General features: G+C 44.0%; 1 protein-coding gene and 1 non-coding gene across 2 annotated transcripts; one reads left to right on the forward strand and one right to left on the reverse strand.

The window, feature by feature from the left end:
- Window positions 1–2,430: 2,430 nt before the first annotated feature.
- Olah (oleoyl-ACP hydrolase) lies at window positions 2,431–18,752 on the forward strand (the record flags this gene model as incomplete). The annotated part of the gene is made up of 6 exons (XM_021242031.2): window positions 2,431–2,578; window positions 11,573–11,711; window positions 14,072–14,171; window positions 14,830–14,999; window positions 17,661–17,743; window positions 18,027–18,752. Coding segments are annotated over 6 exons (783 nt in total), but the record flags the coding sequence as incomplete, so codon positions are not given.
- Window positions 8,737–8,863, reverse strand: LOC147829164 (small nucleolar RNA SNORA31). The gene has a single exon (XR_015449600.1). It is a non-coding gene; the product is annotated as a small nucleolar RNA SNORA31 (small nucleolar RNA).
- Window positions 18,753–19,108: the final 356 nt, after the last annotated feature.

Raw genomic sequence — 19,108 nt, forward strand, 5'->3', positions numbered from 1 at the left:
GGGGTCTCAACTCCCCATTCCAGAGCTGCTGGGATAGAGCCTCTTCTGCCGCCTGCCAGTTAGCAACCCACTTGTGTGCTGATGCTGAGGATCTGGGAAAAGGGTTAAGTAAGGAAGCAGCTTTTAAACCTAGCAGGGTCTGTCTTAATCCCGATCTGTCAACTGGCTGAGTGACTTACTGTTTTCTGATTTTCAGTTGTGTCCGCTGTCAAATAAGTGAAAATAACGCTTGTTTTCCCTTAGTGTATGCGCCTAAAGCGGGAGTGGGCGCTTTGGATGCTCTTAAGCCTCACCGCGCCTTGCAAGGAAGATTCTCTGAAGAGGAGGCCCAGGGAACGCAAAGCGGCTAGGCTGCCTGGCGGCGTGGGCCGCGGGTCGGGGGTGGGTGGAGCTGGGGTCTGGGCCTGGACCGTGTCGGCAGCCTCTGGTCACCGTGCGGCGAGCACATCGGACCGAGTCTCAGCACTAGGCAGAAGCGGACGGGCGGAGAGAGACGGCGAGTCCGTTCTGTTGGTCTCTGGCTCTTTTGCACAGGTGAAGCAGCCCGGAGGCTGGGGAGGCGCGGAGCCCAGGGTGCGCCCCTGGCGTGGCCCTGGGAGAGGCCGGCCTGCGCCCTCGTGCAGCCTCAAGTGCCCGCCGCAGGGGTTTCCGCGGTCCCGAGACTCACAGATGAAGAGAGTGGAGGCAGCTCCGGCTCCAGGGCCCACAGGGCCCCAGACAGAAGGAGACACCCCTGGGCCCTCCTCGTTCTGCAGCCACTAACATTGTGTTCTTCGGCTTCAAGGCCGCCTTGATCCCACAGAGTCTTCGAGCCAGGCACAGCTTCATCTCCTCCTGTCCTAACACGCTTTAAAAAATCTGTTAGCGCACAAAGAATCTCAACAGATGAAAATAGGGCTTCTTGGCTTTAAACATAGAGACTTATTTTAGAGCCTGACGTGGTGGCACATGCCTGTAATCCCGGCACCCACAAGGCTGAGGCAGGAAGATCATCGAGTTCGAGGCCCGCCTGGGCTATGTAGCGAGACCCTGTCTCAAAAAACCAAAGGCATGGGGAGGAATTGTTTTAAAGAAATGTTAAATTCAGTTAATTGTTCTAGACTCTTCAAGAACTTAAAAAAAAATAAGGCTTAGGAAAGTCACTTCTTCGTAGTTTTTACCAAGCTGTGGTAGTGCTTAAGTCTTTTTCAAGAAGCTGGTGGATGCCTGTAGAGATTTAACTTCGAGCTGCTGGCCTGTTAGCACTGAGTCTGCTACGAGGGACTGCACGGCTTCCTGTACAAATGCTCTTTAAAGGAAAATGACCTGGAATTAGTCCTTTTTCTTTTGCTTTTATCTTTACACCAGCAGTTATAAGATGAGGAATTTTTCTTCAAAAATAATCTTTCCTCCAAAAGTGTTTTCACTTGTGCCTAACTGGGCCTGCAGGCTCTCACCAAGGAGCCACCTCCCTGATGGAGAACGGGAGACAGTGGTGCTGAGGATGGAGCTCAGCCTTCCCCTGGAGCCACAAACGCTGTCTTCCTTATTTTCTCTTTTGAGGTAGGGTCTTAGTAAGCATCTACGTGGCGGGGCTGGGCTGAATTTGTGACCCTCTTGTTTATGTGCACTGCCCCACGCTGGCTTCCAGTGACCACAGCAGGAAGAACGGAGTCCTCACTTAGCAGCCCAACTCGACCGATCTCAGCAGATGTTAGTTTTGGATGTTTATCAAGACCACCTGACAAACTGATATGTAACAGCAAAATGAAAGGAAAAACGAGATAAAACAGACTTGAAGTCATAATACAAAGCTTTATGGTCTCCTTTTGGGGAAGGTTTTATATATAGATATCTTTGTAAAACATGTAATGTTGAATTTGGGAACTTTATAGGGAGGGTTTAAATTATGGAGAATACAAACATACAAATGGGATGGCTTTTTAAAAAAGACAATTTCTGAACATCAACTGGCTGGTTACCTGGCTCTTGGGATAAACTTTCCAATAATGTTATATGTAGATTCAAAAGCCTGGGTTATCACACACTCAATGGGGAATGACAATTCTATGCTCTGGAAAGCTTCTAGATAAATTAAAAGTGACTCTGGCACTAATGAAGGCATTGAAATTGAAGCTGCCCTTGAACTGTTAGGGTGCAACTAACTCTTCCCGGACTGGTGAAAAGGCAAACACAGATTTCCATCGCCTTCACTGCACCTACAAAATGTGCTTGCTAAGGGTTCTACATAGATACTCAACTACTTCAACTACGTCTCAGTTTATATATTCAGATTGTCAAACACAGACCATAAAAACCTTTTTCCCTTTCTTCTTAGAAAAGATGCCAGTCACATTATATCTGAATGTGTGTGCCTTTAATGAAGATTTTCATTAAAATACACTTAAGTCAGTTTGGAGAACTGAGCTGATACCTGTAATGTGAAATGTGTTTGAATTTTTCCCTAGGAATGAAAAAGTTTTCAACTGCTTATATGCGAAGCCCAAAGCAATTTTCAGGCTGATTTGCTTCCCCTGGGCAGGAGCTGGTTCTCTTTACTTTGCTAAATGGGGTCAAAAGATTTACGATTCACTGGAAGGTATGTGAATTTTCATCATAATCTAAGTAATTTATGGGGCGGAAGATAGGCATGTACAGGTATTTGAGTTCACTGAATTTCTTGGATCTGTGGGTTTATAATTCTTATTAAATTTGGAAAATTTGTAATTATATCTTCAAAAATATCTGCCTTTCTCCTTCTTCTGTTTCTATGTGGCATAATAACAGATATTGTCCCATAGATCCCCAGGACTCTGTTCAATTTGTTTTAGTTTTTGAAATGGCGCCTTGCTATACAGTCCAGCCTGGCCTGGAACGCATAGTGATCCTCCTGACTCAGCGTTGTTCAGTTTTCAAAAGGCTTTTCTCTCTGCATTTCCGCTGGAATCTGCTGCCCTGTCTTCCCAGGCTCCCCTGCCCGGATTGCCCATACCATTGAGTTTTTCTTGGAGCACTGTGAAACTGAAGAAAATTTTCTCAGTCATTTCGTGTTTATATTTCTTAATCTCTCACCCACATGATTTAAGTGAATTGCCTTGAGTGGGAAGGGAGCCAGACTTTGGCATTGGCTGAAATCTTGGCATTTATACCTGGCTGTCTTTCCTGACTTGCTGCAATTTTTGTGTCTCTTGTGTTGTAAGAATAGAGCAAGCTGCGCTTTCTCAGAAGTAGCTCTCAGCCAGTTTCGACCTCATCCATACAGGAGTGAGTAACCAACACTCTCCCCAGCAGGAAGGGGCTAGAATCATCTCACTTTTCTAAACAGTTCTCTCCTATCCAGCAGGGCTCCCTCCCGGGCACCTCCGTCGATCCTCGATCCTCGTGTGTGTCTGTCTCCTGGACCGACTGGGAGCCGGGAACCCCCATATAGAGTACCTCAAAACAGCTTCTAGAGCTGATTAGTCCTTTCTTCACGCTTTCTAATGCATCAGCTTGTTTTTATAGTATTTCCTCCATTCTGCATTCTTCCCATATAATTTTCTGTAGTCATGAGTTGAGTGACTTCATTTATTTTCCTGTTTTTCTTCTGGGCATAACTATTTGTCAGCGTCCCTCTGGCCACTGCTTTAACTGTATCTTATTAATTTTGACTTTTTAAAATACCATAGCGCATTTTGTACTGCCTTTTTGACCTCAGAGATAAATTTTTAAAACGAGGCACAGGGCCCTTTTAACAGCGTAGCACTCGCGTTAATGATTTTTGGAGACCCTGCGTTGTTCTGGAGCCCAGCCTCGGCTGCTCCCGCCAGCGTCGGCGCCAGGGGCCCTCCCCAGTGGTTCCCCTTGCGGCCCGCCCGGGACTGATCGGTTTTCAGGGGCGCTCTGCGGGAGGAGGCCAGGCGCACGCGCGCTTGCTCAGCGCCTGGTCCCAGCGCGCTGCCTTTCCGGCCCCCTGGCGGTGTGCGGCCCCTGGCCTGGCGCCGGCCGCTGCGTAGAGGCGAGCGTGCCGAGTGCGCACTGCCCCGCGCTCCGCAGGACCGCACCCTTGTGGGCTGGGCGCTGTTGTGTGCTCGCCTTGGAGCTGTACCCTGTCCTGTGTCCGCACGCAGCCGCCGCTTCCTTTCTATTCCCATTTTTATCTGTGCATAAATCTTTCTCTGGTTTATGCTCTCTGCCCCTGTCTGAACTGCTTTGCTCCCTTGATTCCCTTTTATACGGGATAGAATTTGGTTTTGGAGGGCAGGGAAATCTAAAACTTTTTCTTAAAGTAGGTGGATTAAATTTATGTCATTGTTCAGTCAAATATGATCGCTCTCTGCCCTGGCCTACCTTATCATATGTGCCGTGTGTCTTTGATGATGTGTCGAGATTTTCACCTTTAGCAGTTATCGTCATATTTTATATAAATTCCTTAATTTTTATTTCCCTTATTATGCTGTTACTCTTTATTTTATGTCACTAAATTTATTTTTATTTTTATTTTTTTTAAGGCAAAGCGCTTTTATTTGGCTGGTTTTTTTCCGATGTAATTTCACTGAACAATAAAGCCCTCTTCCCTGCCCATCCCTCACCTCCCTTTTGCACGTCTATTTAACCTGTTAGTTTCAGTCTGTTCTTTGTCCTGGAAAATTGGCCTCTTAACAGGACTGATGAATCCATGTTCCTTGTGTGTACAGCCAAGGTTGTAGAGAGGCAGGGCAGCACATGAGGGAGGAGAATCAAGGGGAAAAGCTTGAAGACTTGGGCAGCAGAGCTCCGTCCTTAGGACGAGTCACCGGCAAGCTTGCTCCTTCAGTGATCAAATGTCAGGAACAAGCACAGGGTGCAGGTCATGAGAAGGCTGTGGGAGTAACTGCCAGGTCGGCTCCACAGTGGAGTCCAGACTGAGCTCTAGTTGTCTCCTGTGGCCCTGAATCAGTATGTGGTGAGTCCCTCTGCAGCTCTGCTTCGGTTTCCCCAGCTGTAACCTGGGGGATAATAGGTTGTGGGGAGGCTGATGTTGTCTTCATAACCGAGGGGCCTCAGGGAGGAAGCTCGTAGAGGGCCAAGTATCCTCTTACTGGCATCACCACTGTTAGTAATAATGCCACCATCATGTGGCTCTTATTAAAGACTAGCAGTGAGCCCAGTGACTGCGTTTAGCAGCGGACCATTTGGGAGTCTTTCTCCCATGCATTCGTAGGTAGACCTTGCTTCTGCCAGCTTGGTGCCAGCCTGGAGGGGCACAGTGCCATGGGAGTTGGTCCATAATCATATGGCTGGCTGTGACCGTCAGAGCCAGCAGCAGTCACTCGCCTGCCCTGGTTCTGGCCCTGGCGCTCGCCTTGGCAGCCCGTGTTAGCACTGTCTTCTCAGGCACATGTGCCTTACTCTCTGTTCCGGGGCAGTCGTAGTTTCTGCCCTCCTGCCAGGCTCTGTCCAGGCTGCAAAGACGTAGCTCTAGAACTCTTATTTTCAAGATTCTCAGGCTTGCCCCCCCACCCCATGCCAGCAACTCAGAGCCAGCTTCACATGTGGGTAAGAAAGGGAATGAGGTATTTTTCATCAGCTCTCCCCTCTCTGCTGTTCTACCTTCCTGATCCCCTGAAGTGACTCCTCTTGACTGTTGTAGACACATGCACAAGCCCTTCCGAGTCCAGCAGAGCCTGTGGCCCTTAGTCTGACAGAAAGGCTGGGCTGCTACGCTGCCTTCCCCAGAGGGTGTCTCTGGGACTCCAGCCCCGTGGCCCTGGGGCCGGAACACCCTCCTCCAGACCCAGACCCAGACCCTGCCTGCCCTTGGGTCCCCTTCTCTCTCCTCTCCTAATCGCACTTGCACTAGAATGCCAGAAGGCTGGGCCCCCAAAGGCTCCCTTTGCAAAACCTCTGGAAGCCGCGGTTGAATGTGCCCTGACCTTCTCCCTCTCTGGATGGCACCATCATTGAAGCTGGCATCATCGGAGTCCCTTGTTCTGTTGGTGTGCCACCTGGAAGATCCTTCTGTCCTGGGTGAGAGGAATGGAAGAGCATGTTATGCTTTGAGAACAGGCTGATGCACAGCAGCCATGACAACAGCTGAGATCACAAATAAACGGTGCTAAACTAAAAAAAAAAAAATAGTGGGTGTAAGGAGGTAGGGAAGCTGGTGTTGCCCAAAGCTCCTGAGCCCAGGAAACACCTAGACTAACCATGCCATTTCTATCCCAGGAACTGCACTAGCCCCACTCCCTAAACATAATAGTCCGCCAGGGTTCTTAAGGGGCACAAAATCTCTCAGAGCTTCACTCGACAAACTTAAACCCAAACCCGGGGTGGGATACAGTGGCTTTAAGTCCAAAAATGAACACATTCCCAAAATGGCCACCGAGGCAGCCCTGCTGGCGGGAGCCACGCCCCTTAAGATGGTAGCCTGGGTCTCAGGATATGCACGCATCTTGCTTCCCCACTCTAAAGACACCCATCGTTCATTCGCTTTTCTTGATGTTCCTTTCTCTATGCTTGGAATGGGCCTCCATATTCCCCCAGAAAAAGCTGTGCTTCTATGTCACTAAATTTATAACCTCAGAGACACACCTATTGTGTATATAATGTCAATGAACTTACTCTTTGCCTGCCCTTTATTTTCCATAGGGCCTGGCTGTGTCCAGGCTGGCCTTGAACTCAGTGTAGCCCAACCTGGCCCCAAACTCTGATCCTCCCGCCCGAGCCTCCTGAGTGCTGATCAGCAGGCGTGGGCCACTGTGCCTGGCTTTTTCCCTTTTTCCTTCTCCTCTCTACAAAGTCTTGTATCTAATGCAAGCACAAGGTATATATCTGCTTTGTCAGAACATGTAACATTTAGTTTAGTTTAGTTTTAGTTTTTTTCAGACAGTTTCTTGGTGTGTAGTCCAGGCTGGCCTCGAATTCATGGCAATCTTCCTGCCCCAGCGTCCCAAGTGCTGGAGTTACAGGCATGGGCCAGCACAACTGGCAGAGCACGTAACATGTACATATTGTTTTACCACCCTCATCCCCTTTTTCTCTTTCCACTTCTTTCCCTCCTTTCTTTTTAAAAAAGAATTATTTTGTTAGCACCTGTCTGCAGTGCACAATGAGAACATTCACCATGGGGAGTCGCTACGTGTACACAACACACCCCACCTCTTTTTACTTCCCCCGCCTCTCTCTCAGTCTCTTTTTTTATTGCAAAAGTTCTATCTCCCTATTTCCTATTATCAGCCTCTTATTTTTCTCTTTAATTTATTAATATTTTGGGCTCTTCATAGAAGAGAAACAATGTGGCATTTAAGCGTGTGTGTCTGATTTATTTCGGTTAACCTCATGGTCTGAAGGTGCATCCATTTTCCTGTAAATGACACAAAATTATCCTTCTTTATGGTAAAGTAGTACTCCATTGTGTATAAATGCCACATTTTCTTTGTCCATTCATCTGGTGATGGGCATACAGGCTGCTTCCAGGATTTAGCTATTATGGATTGTGCTGCTGTCAATGTGAGTATGCATATATCACTGTAATATGATGTCTTTAACTCTAATAGTCTTAATATATTTAGAATTGTTATCTCCTCCTGTTGAATTGTTCCGTCAATCAGTGTGCAGTGACCTTTTCTTTTTTGCCTCTTCTGAATAGTTGGGGGTTTTTGTTGTTTTTTTTTGTGGTACTGGGGATCGAACTCAGGACCTTGCGCTTGCCAGGCAACGGAGGTGCCACTGAACTACTTCCCTCTGCTGAATAGTTTTGGCTTGAAGTTCATTTTGCCTGAAAAATAGGACAGTGATTCCTGCTTGTTTGGAGGCTACCATTGCATAAAATATTGTTTTCCATCCTTTGATTTTTAGATTATGTATATCCTTTTGGATTAAATGTGTGTCTTGTCACAGCATACCATTTGCTTCTGTTTTTGTGTCTGATCTTCCGATCTGGGTCGTTTGGTCGGGGAGTTGAGATAGAGCTGTTCTTGAAAGGTACTGACTTAGTCCTGCCGTGTCGTTCTTCCCCTGTTGCTGACCCCCACCCCTATGATGTGCCTGTTCACTGTGCCTGTATGTTCATTCCATTAGACTCTCTGGCATTGTTGGCTTGTCTCTCTCAAGGATATTCTCTGAGAATTTTTTGGAGTGCTTGTTTGGTGGTCGTGAACTTTTAAGGCACAGTGTGTCGTGGAGATATTTATTTATTCACCAATTTTGAGAGAGTTTTGCAGGATTTTTCAGTCTTGGTTAGAATTTATTTTCTTCTAGGGCTTGAAACATGTAACTCCATATAAGGTTTGTGTTGAGAAGTCTGCTGTAATTCTAATAGTTTTACCTTGTAAGTGATTTGATGCTTTTCTCTAACAGCTTGTGATTTTGCCTTTGTGCTGGGCTTCTGGAATTTTGACTGTGATGTGTCATGGAGAAGTCCTTCTCTGATCGCGCTATTTGGGGTTCTAAATTCCTTGCTTATTTGTATGTTAAACTCTTCCCCCATATCTGGAAAGTTTCCTGCTGTTATTTCTGTAAACAGGTTTTTAACACCATCTGTGCAGACCGCTGGACTTAATGCTGGCACTTTTAGACCCGGCCCCTCTGACAGTTACGCATGACCAGCTGGCTTCTTAGCGAGAAGGGCAAGACCCCTGCATCCATCCCAGGCTCACCTTCTCAGAGGGGCCTAGGGCTAGCCCTCTGCCTTCCTGGCTGGTGGCCCACACAGTCACGGGTGGGGTGACAGTAGAAGCCCTGAAGTATTGCTGTTCTCTGGCCCAGTCCCAATTACCCCTCCGAGAGTGGCTCCTGTGAGGGTCTGCCCAGAGAGGGTGTCATCCGGAGCCACTCTGTGTGGGGAAATTGGCACTATTTCCTTTCGCATCCTAATGCAAACCAGAAGAACAACACATTGTTCAAGGTCTATCCGTGGATGCAGAATCTCAGGCTTTGTGTGTCTGAAAAAATGTTTATTTAACCTTCACTTTTGAAGTACATTGTCACAGGTTACAGAATTCTAGGCTGACAGTTGTCCTCCCTTGTTATACTGTTTCGGTTTGCACAGTTTCTGACATGAAATCTGTTGTATTCTTACATTTGCATCTATGTCTCTTTTCTGTTGCTGCTTTTCAAGATTTTCCTTCATTTGTTTTTAGCAATTTGATTATGACATGCCTTGTCGTGGTTTTCACTGTTCATTCTGTTCATATTTCTTTGACCTTCTTGGATCTGTGGCTTTATAATTTTCATCAAATTTGGAAATATTCAGCTATTACTTCTTTAAATATTTTTCTTTTTCCTTCTCTTCTACTCTCCTTGGAACTCCAAATTACACATATGATAAATTCATCTATATTAAGAAAGAAAGAGAAGACACCCTCTAAATTCCCCAGCTCCAGTGTAATTGCTGCTATCAGGAAGGAATGGAGTTCAAAAGCTGTAACAAATCGAGAACCATGACAGTTCTAATAAGTTCTATTAAATTCATCATTTCAAAAAAAATTCATCTATATTTTTGACGGATTTTGACAGCCAAAAAATTGCATTATTTATTTCTTAGAAGCTACAGAGCAATGATATAATTCTTCAGCTCTTATACAGTTTTTCAGAGTCAGTGTCCTCATGTCATTTCTTAAGAGAAGAGAAAATGTCTTATTTGACCATTACCTAGATATTTTTTCCACTCTCTTGACCAGAATTTTATGCCCATTAATATTTGAAGAAGAAACATACATTAGACTCAGCTGTAAAATTAGGTGATATTTGCTGCTTACAGTTTTAATCAATACCAATTATACACCTCTGTTGCTCTTCCATTAAAGCATTAGGCAAGTATTTCTCCTGAAATTGTAAAGGAATCAATTCAGTTTAGATACTAATATGACATTTTTTTTCACATTTTACATCAAAGAGTAAATGCTTACTTTTACAATTAATTTAAAGACATACAGCTAAAAACAATTTAATCATAATATCTCACTGTTATTTTTTGAATTATAACTACTGTCCTCTCAAAGATACTGAAAAATAGAAAGTCAATGTTAACATATTGTTAACAACTAGAATTATTCAAAATAGCAGTCAAAAAAGTGAGCTGATAAATGTATCTTGTGCTCTAGATTGAACTTAAAACTGAACTGACAGTAGCCTGTGGAATCTTTGGAAAACGACTTTCAGAACCAGCTGCTTTTATAGATGGAGAATTGCTTTTAGGGTTTCAGTTTTGGCTGTCAATGACAAAACGTGTCAAGTGAAAGCTGCTTAGTGTGCTTAAGTATTTTCATGGCATTAGCTACCCTAAATCGTCCCTTATTAGACATTTTCTTTTTATTTCCTTTATCTGTAAGGAGGAAGTTGTTCTTACTGTGGTATTCTTGTTTTCTATGATGAAAAAATTCATCTATATTGTGCCACAGGACACTGGTCATCTGTACTTTTTCTTGGATCATGTTCCCTTTATACTTAATTTTGGAAAACTTCATTTTCTGTATGCTCTAAGTTCACTATCACATCTTCATATCTAATCTGTTGTTAATCCCATCTGATATATTTTCTTTAATTTCAGATGCTGTACTTCATATCTCTAGAAGTTGCACTGGGGTCTTTAAAAAACCTTTACTTTCTCTTACTACGTTCATGCTTTCATTTACATTATCAAGCATATTTATAATAGCCATTTTAAGGTTCTAACTTGATTTTTATTTCTTAGCTGTTTCTCATGTTTGACTCCTCTTCTCCTACTGATTCCAGTTATGGTCATGTGTTCCAGATTCTGGGATGTCTGGTGTGTTTTAGATGCTAGACATTGTGAGTTTTACATTGTTGGGCACTTGATTTTGTTGTATTCCTTTAAAGTGTGTTAGACTTTGCTCTAACAAACTGTATAGTCATTTGGGATGATTCTTGACTCTAGAAAGCTTATGTTGTGTATGTATTTATCAGGAGATGACTTGTTATTGCTTCTGAAGAGCTACTCACTCTGACTCATTTTGAGGTTTTTTTTCAGCTTAATTTTATTAAGATAATATACATAAACTTTAGATTTTCATAATTGCAGGCTTTGGTTAAAAAATGAAAGCCAGGCAGATCCCCTACCCCCCACCCCATCTCTTGCCCTATCCAGAGGCAAGGCAAAACCAGAAATTTCTTGGTTATTCCCTTTGCCATGAGGAGGAAAAAATATATAAATTTTTTTTCTATAGAGGACTTAGTTTTAACTCCCAAATTTAACAGACTCCAATACCGTGTTTCCTGGCTCATGTGGTCACTCTTAAAACCCAACATTTTATTTTTCTTATATAGTTGATGGCTGGCAGGGGTGCCTATCCATGTGTACTCACTTCTGGAATTTTCAATTACTTCTTCTTTTTTTCTTTTCTAAGTTTTCTCTTTATTGTGAGCTAAACTAGATGTCTAATTATATGTGTGCTTCATCTATCATTTCTAGATATTTGGAGTTAAAGTGTTTTCAGATATTTAGTTTGTTGTATTTCATGATGTTGCTTTTCTTGTCAGCAAATTTTGAAACTTTTATTTCACTGTGCTTGACCATTATTATGATGTTTGAGATTGTTCATATCATGTCAGTATAAGGTTTTATATCATCACAGTATCTCGTTCATTATTCATTGTGTTTCCCAATCTCCAGTGTACTCTGTAAGACTTGCTGGAAGAGAAAGTCGGACTGAAGAACCTTTCGCAAATGACATCGATGAGATAGTTGATGAAATTGTTTATGCTTTGCTGCCAGTTGTCCAGGATAAACCATTTGCATTTTTTGGCCATAGGTATTTAAAATTTGTTTCAAAGGATGGGGGGGGTTCTTAATCAAAGTTCATGGGTAATGTTGTTCTTTGTGTTTTGTGAGATGCAAACCTTTTGTATTGGTTAAACAGCATATTTTTTATTAGTACACGTCTGCAGTGCATAATGATCACATTCATTGTGTGGAATTGGTACATGGACAGAACACATCTCAATTCCTTCCGCCTTTCCTCTCCACCCCATAAACAGCGTGTTGAACAATTATGACAAACCAGAACTCTTAATACTCTCCAAATTTTATAGTAATTACCCCTTTTTTTCTTTTCAGGCAGAAAAACCAAGACTTATAAAAGCAAGAGTCATTCCATTTATTTATAAAATTAAAATGATGCAAATAGTATATGTTTCTGGATTGTATAATTTTGAGGTTAGGTCATAGATCTTGGGGTTCTGACCACGTCTTAGTAGCTATGTGACCTTTGGAAAGTTCCTTAGGTTTCTATATTAGTTTCCTTCTCTATAAGCTGAAGTAATAATAATTCTTAATTGTGGGGCTTAAATGAATAGCAGTCTTAACTTGATATATAGTAAGAAACTCAGTGTTACCTACTATAATATACAATTTTTATAAATATGGCAAAGCAAAAATTGAAAAATAAAAGTACTCACTACCCTACCATCCAGAAAACAATGCTTTAAAAACATTTTAGTACAAGTTTGCCATGCATATTGATTGCATTTATCCCAGGGAATTGTTCCTGTGTATAGTACGTCTTAATTCTTCTTTTTTTCCCATTCCCCTCCCCTCCCTTCAACTGCTCTTCCCCTCCCAATTTACTTTTGTGATTCCTTAGTATTCTACATGATACAGACCTGCGTTATATTTTTGTCTGAATTTTATCACTTAAATATTACTATGAAACATCTTTCACAGCCTGAAAATATACATTGTTTCACAATTTGTTTGTATTACTCTCCTCAGCTGCATGGAAATTATTTTCTTTCTGCTGTGAACAACACTCTTTTAGAAATTTAGTATAGGATTTTCTTAGGATAAATTTCCAGAATTTAAGTTAAATGATATGTACATCATTAAAGCTCTTGATGTGAAGCTTTTTCCAAATTACCTGTACTTCCCACTCCATCAGCAATGGACACAGGACTGAGTTCCCAGCACTTTTATGGGGCATGGAAATATACAACTTACAAATGAATAGCCTCTGGGAGTTTTGTCTACACAGTATATCTGTACACTATCTATAGAAGTTCACAAACCTTTCGGCCCCAGTCCTCCTTTATGTTTTTAAGGTGTTTTGAGGATGCCGAAGAGCTTCTGTTTATGTATGACATAGCTGTTCAATATTTAGCACAGTAGAAAGCACAACTATGAAAACTTTAGTTACCAACTTATCTAAAAATAACACTAGCAGCCCATCATATGTTGTTGACATAATATCTTTTTATAAAGACTGTATTTCCTCCCCAAAATGTAATATGAAGAGTAGGATTGTTTTACACTGTGGCAAGTCTGTTTTAATAGAAGGCGGCTGGATTCACTACTGTCCCATGCCATACAGCCTCTGGAAAGGTCCACCAGGCACTTACTGGAATAGGAGAGTACAGAAGGCAAACAACACTTTAATATTATCCTGAAAGTAGCTTTGACCTCGAGGGCTACTTGTTATGATCTTAGAAATCCCCAGGGTTCCCAGACCATCCTTTGAGAACTGCTGATGTATACTATCATTTAAGGGAGGAAAAGTAGTACACATCTTTAAAGGAGAAAGAGACATTGAAATCAACTTTAAGCTGCTGTGTTAGCTTTCCATAATAGTAACAAAATAACTGAGATGATCAACTTATATAGAGAAGGTTTGTCTTGGCTCTAGTTTTGTGTCAGTCTGTGGATGGTTGGCCCTGTTACTTTGAGTCTGTGGCAAAACAGCACATCATGGAATAAGCATATGGCAGAGTAAAACCACTGACTGATAACTAGGAAGTGAAAGAGAAGGGCTGGAATCCCATGGTGCCCTTCAGAGCTTCACACCCAGTGACCCCGAGACCTTCCACCAGGCCCTGCTCTTAGAAGTCCCCCACCTCCCAGCAGCAGCATGTCAGGAACCAAGACAGAAACACAGACCTTTGGGGGACATTCCAGGCCTAAACTACGGCATTGTGGAAGGAGGTACCAAACCTCGCACTGAACTATCTAGTATGTATTTGAAACACTTTACGTCAACATTAGTCATTGAAAATATACCTTTACAAGTCGGTTATTAATTAACCTGCACTTTGAGTACTACGTGATCATTGCTGTGCCCACAATACCTGGATTACCATGGGTCTGGACAGTTACTATCATATTTGTCTGTCCCCGATTTAGCTTGGGATCCTATATTGCTTTTATGACTGCGCTGCACCTGAAAGAAAAATACAAGCTGGAACCACTCCATTTTTTTGCATCAAGTGCAACTCCTCCCTATGTAAGTAAATTAGTTTTCTTTGGAGAGAGGAATAAATAGGAGGGCAGTGGAGGAACAGAAGTCAGGCTGTGATTTTCCTATCTGGCAAATTTGGTTCCAGCATGGAAACGATGACAGGGATACGATTTGCTGTTGGAAATCCTCTAAATCTGTTTCAGTGTCCTTTCCTTCATTTTCAGCAGGTCCCGGATCATTGTCTGCATTGTTCTGACGCCTCTGAACTCATACTGACCTTCAGTGCTTTTTTCCCTCTCATTTTTAATCTGCTTACAACTTAATCAACTTTCAGAAAAGAAACAAATCAGAGCCAGAAAATATCCTTGAAATTTCAGAGGGGACAGTGATGTGGAACTTTCAGAAGTAGCTTGGAACTCAGTGCTACGATTCCTTCCTCTTCCTCCTTTGACCTCCCCATTTTCTCTGCAGAGAGACCCAGACTGGCCTAGGATGTGAAGCCCAGAATGTCATTTTCATGGCATTATGACACTAGAAATACTGAGGAACTTCTCCCTACCTTAGAAAAGAAATCGCTCTCCTCTGCAGCCTGTAGATAAAATCCATTTAACTTTGATTTAAGGACTTTTTCCTTAGCTAGTTTTCAGCTTATGAGGTAATGTGTTTCATAAAATAACAGGCCTGTGTTTGTTGATGTTTCAAGTCGAAGGCCAAGATTCCGATTCCCAGTCTCCATGAATTGTCAGAAGAACAAGTTAAACGTTACCTTATAGATTTGGGAGGCATTCCAAAGAGTTTAACAGATAACCAGGAACTTTTGAAACAAACTATTCCCATGATATTGGCAGACATAAACATTTTAAGTAAATATAGGTAAGTAACCGAGACAAATTTGTTTGTGTGTGTGCTTCTAGAAAAATATAGATTGGCAGTTCTCACCAGCTGCATGTATGGGAAGACAATATTATAAGTGCTGGGTTTCATTTTCCTTGGGACCATCTGTGCTATTTGTACTGGCCTTGAATGGAGCCTGGGGACAGAAATTGTATTTCTATAAGATGACAAGGATATATTTTCTTTTAAAAAACATACAGAGGGCCGGGGATGTAGCTCAGCGGCACTGCGCCTGCCTGGCAAGCAGGAGATCCTGAGTTTGATCCCTGTTACCAAGAACAAAAACAAAATGAAAACAAACAAAAAACCCATATAGACACGCATCATCTATCACATAATATTTATTGATTAAATTAGTGTCAAAATATTGTCATTTACTTATTCATTCATTTATTTTGGTCTTTTGAGCCAGGGTCTTGCTGTGTAGTTCAGGCCGGCCTGGAACGCACAGCAATGTTCCTGTCTCAGCCTCCTGAGTGCTGGGATTACAGGTGTGCACCACCACACCCAGCTTTCTCAGGACCAACAGAAGCAGATGGCTACTTACTACTGTATGTGGAGGTGAACAGCAGGGAGCAGTAGCTCACTAGGTTTGCTTTCTTACTGCCTTGTTCCAGAACTCATTTAGATTCACAACTCTCCCTGTAGTCCTAATAGTCTACAAACTCTGCCGAGTAACCTATGCCTATGAATGGCCCTTCCTGGTCCTGTTTCCCCAAAGATCACAATAGGATGCACCTGGCCCTTTGCCACCCTGCTCTACTGCCATGCATTGCTTCCGTTGGCCTGGGACTGCTCTTGGTGTGAGTCCCTGGAACAGACGTTTGGGCCAATGTTTCTTTGATTTCCCCCCAAAGCCTGGAACTGGCATTGGGCCACCAGGGACTGCGCTTGCTCCCAGAAGCTTACACAAGTAGCTTCGAAAAGTGGAGCAGGCTCGGAGCACCTGGAGAGGCGTGACGACCCCACCTGTGTCCACGCCCTGCACTCACTGCCCCCCCTTCCATCCATCAAAGCTCATGGCTTTGCTCTTACACACCCACAGCCCGTGCACAGCGCTGTTTCTACTTTGCCTGTTTTCAAGTCCTGGTCTGGTAGTTCCAACATCTGGGACTTTATGCACCTAACTCTTGGTTGTTTTGTTTCCTGATGGATTTCTTGCTTTCTCCTGTGCCTGATATTTTCTACTGGAAGCCAATTACACATAAACAGTAGAGACTGATTTGAATCTGAGATGTGAATGTGAGCGCACCTCTCCTCTGTCATCAGAGAGTAAAGCTGAGTGGGTCTCACTCTGCTGTTGCTGTGGTTACCCTGGTGGACCACCCGCCCCTGGGTCCTTTGCTCTTGTTGTGGGCTTGGCTGCGGAAGCATGTTTTCTCGGTGGTCCTGCTCCAGCCTCAGCTTTCATTCTTCCCTGGGGATCATGAAACAGGTGGTGCCCGCCTGTCTCAAGGTGGGCGTTCTCTCTGGCCCCCGCCTTCTCATCTTTCTCATGAGCCCTGAGTGCAGGCCATGGAAAATGGCCTGTGAGTCAGAGCAACCTCCATCTGATACACAGCTGCGCTGGGTCTCCAACACTGCTGACCGTCCAGCTGGCCTTAGACACGCCTTTTCGGTGTATTTTGCCACACCGGAGCCCATGCCCACACCCCACCTGTTCTTAGAGGTGCCTGCCCCTTCACGGAACTGTTTCCCCTTTGCCTTACAAACACAGCTGATCTGGGTTTGCTCTGTCAGGTGGAGTGGCCTCCTTGTTTCATACATCTTTGGCGCAAGAGAAATCGTGGCCCGGGCTACTGAAAGAGCCCCCTTAGTGGGTCCTGTCTTGATCTTCACCCCCACCCTATATCCATAAGGATGATTATCAAGTTTGAGTGCTGGTGCCTTGTTTGAAATCCTTCTGGTGACATCACTTTGACAACCACAGTCCTCTACATGGCCTACACTTGAGTGGTTCTTGCCCATCTCTTGTACCGTACTTTTTCCCGATCCTTAAGTTCTCTGGGCAGCAGGCATTCATTTGAGCTCCCTCCCTTCCTGCTTCCCCTGCTGTCTCTCTCTCTTCGGCTCCTTCTCTCCTGTTCATTCAGAGCTCAGGTCCACTCTCCTACCCCAGGGAGACCTGCCTTCACCCTACCCCTCCCTCACCTGTCCCCAGGTGTCTGTTTAATTCATGTCTGTCTCTGGAGCCAACACCCCCAGCTCCAGAGGGCGGGGACTATGCTGGCTCCTCGTGTGCAGCACAGCACCCAGCATCTGGCTCAGGAAACAGGCCCGAGCTGTGGTGATGAGATGAAGAGGGACCCACTCTGGTTCTGTGAATGGCAACCACGGCGAGGGAGCTGGGGGAGCAGATAGGCTGTTGGGTACAGCAGCTAAAGGTGCTCCTGGTAATCAGCTTCCCCCGTCAGCCCAGTGTCACCCGCATCTTCTAGCACTCAGGAGGTCCTGGAAAATGACCTGTTCCAAGCCGAGGCTCAGGCAAGCTCTGATAGGAAGCAGTGAAAGAAATGTCTGCACTGCTGGGCTGAGCTGAAGGGGAGGAGGGGAGGCGGGCCCACCTCGCTTCACAGGAGTCACTGCAGCAGTGAGGACTGTTAGCTGTGGACAGGGCTGACCACTCTGCCCTGTCCACAGCTTTGACACACCCCAGAAGGCTGTCCTTTCCTGTGACTTCACATGCTTTGTCGGATCTGAAGACATCACAAAGGATATGGAAGGTGAAAGTTTTTTCCTAGTTTTGAGTGTTTTATTGAAATACGTGTTTGTGGTTCTGCTTAGTGTAAATGGAAAGATGTTGAGTTGGGTAAAATGGGAACTTAGGTAATGCTACTGTATGTTGACAAGTCTTAGAGAAATTAAAAATTTCAGGACAGGAACCCGAGCCCTTGGGAGTAACTCTATCAGTGGGTGTCAGCTCTTACAGAAACAATATCTTAAAGTAAATCTCCTTGTAGCTGGCAAGTGCTATTTGTTATTAAATAAAATTTCATTTATTTTTAGCCTGGAAAATTGTAACCAGTGGAACCTTTGACCTTCACGTACTGCCAGGAAATCACTTTTATCTTTTGGAACCTGCCAATGAGCATTTCATCACCAACTACATAACCAAGTGTCTGGAACTGTCTTTACTTGCCAACTTTTAGCTTTTCTTGGCCTTAAAGTAGTTGAAAGTGTTGGGCTAGGCATGATGATGCACGCCTGTAATATCAGCACTTGGGAGACTAAGGCAGCATGATCAGAGTTCGGGGCAGCCTGGGCTACATAGTGAGACTGTCTCAAAAAAAGAGAAGAGATCACACTGTCCTCAGTTATTCAGACATAGCTCCTTAGTTTAGTCAGGTTGGATATTATGCATTTTCTCTTATAGTGCTTTGTTTAATATTAATGGATCACTCCATGGAACATTTATGTGTCAGAGGATAAGAGACAAATGGGTAAAGAATGCTTCTGGCAGAGTCCTTTATGTTTGTATTTGAAACTCAGTTGATTCTCATTTGCGGGAAGGTTGTCAAAAATGCTTGGCAAATTACCTATTTCTTCCTCTGATAATTTCTATTGTTACTATTTTGCAGTGGTGAGGACTGAACCCAAAGCCTCATGCTCACCAGGCAGGTGTTCTACACTTTACCTTTACCAAGCACATTCTCTGTACACATCCCCAGGCCCCTTCGGTTACTTTAACGGTGTGATTGCCGGGAATTGCATGGCATTAAAATCACTGTTTTGGCAACCCACTGTGGCTCTACGCTTGGTCTCGTCTTCTGAAATCTACTGGGGCACTATTTAATAGTGGAATCTCCTGCTTCATTGAAGAAGAACTCCTGTCATCTCCAGCAGGAGTCCCCAGCCCTCTTTCCAAGCCGCTTGACACAGGGCTGGGGACTCTTGGTGGCCCTGCCTTGGCAGGAATGCAGGGCGAGCCTTCCAAGCACAGCAGGAACAGCCTGGACGGAAGGGTGGGTGCGGTCAAGCACCAAGGTGCTGCTGATCAGGAACAGCAACCAGGACCAAAAGAAAGTGGAAACAGAAGTGAGCGGAGTCAGTTCCATGGCAGATTGCAAAGGCAGCCCACAGGTGCCTAC

The sequence above is a fragment of the Heterocephalus glaber genome, unplaced genomic scaffold, assembly GCF_053883595.1.
Source record: "Heterocephalus glaber isolate CG9 unplaced genomic scaffold, H.glaber_assembly_v1.0 deba00000738, whole genome shotgun sequence".
NCBI lineage: Eukaryota > Metazoa > Chordata > Mammalia > Rodentia > Bathyergidae > Heterocephalus > Heterocephalus glaber.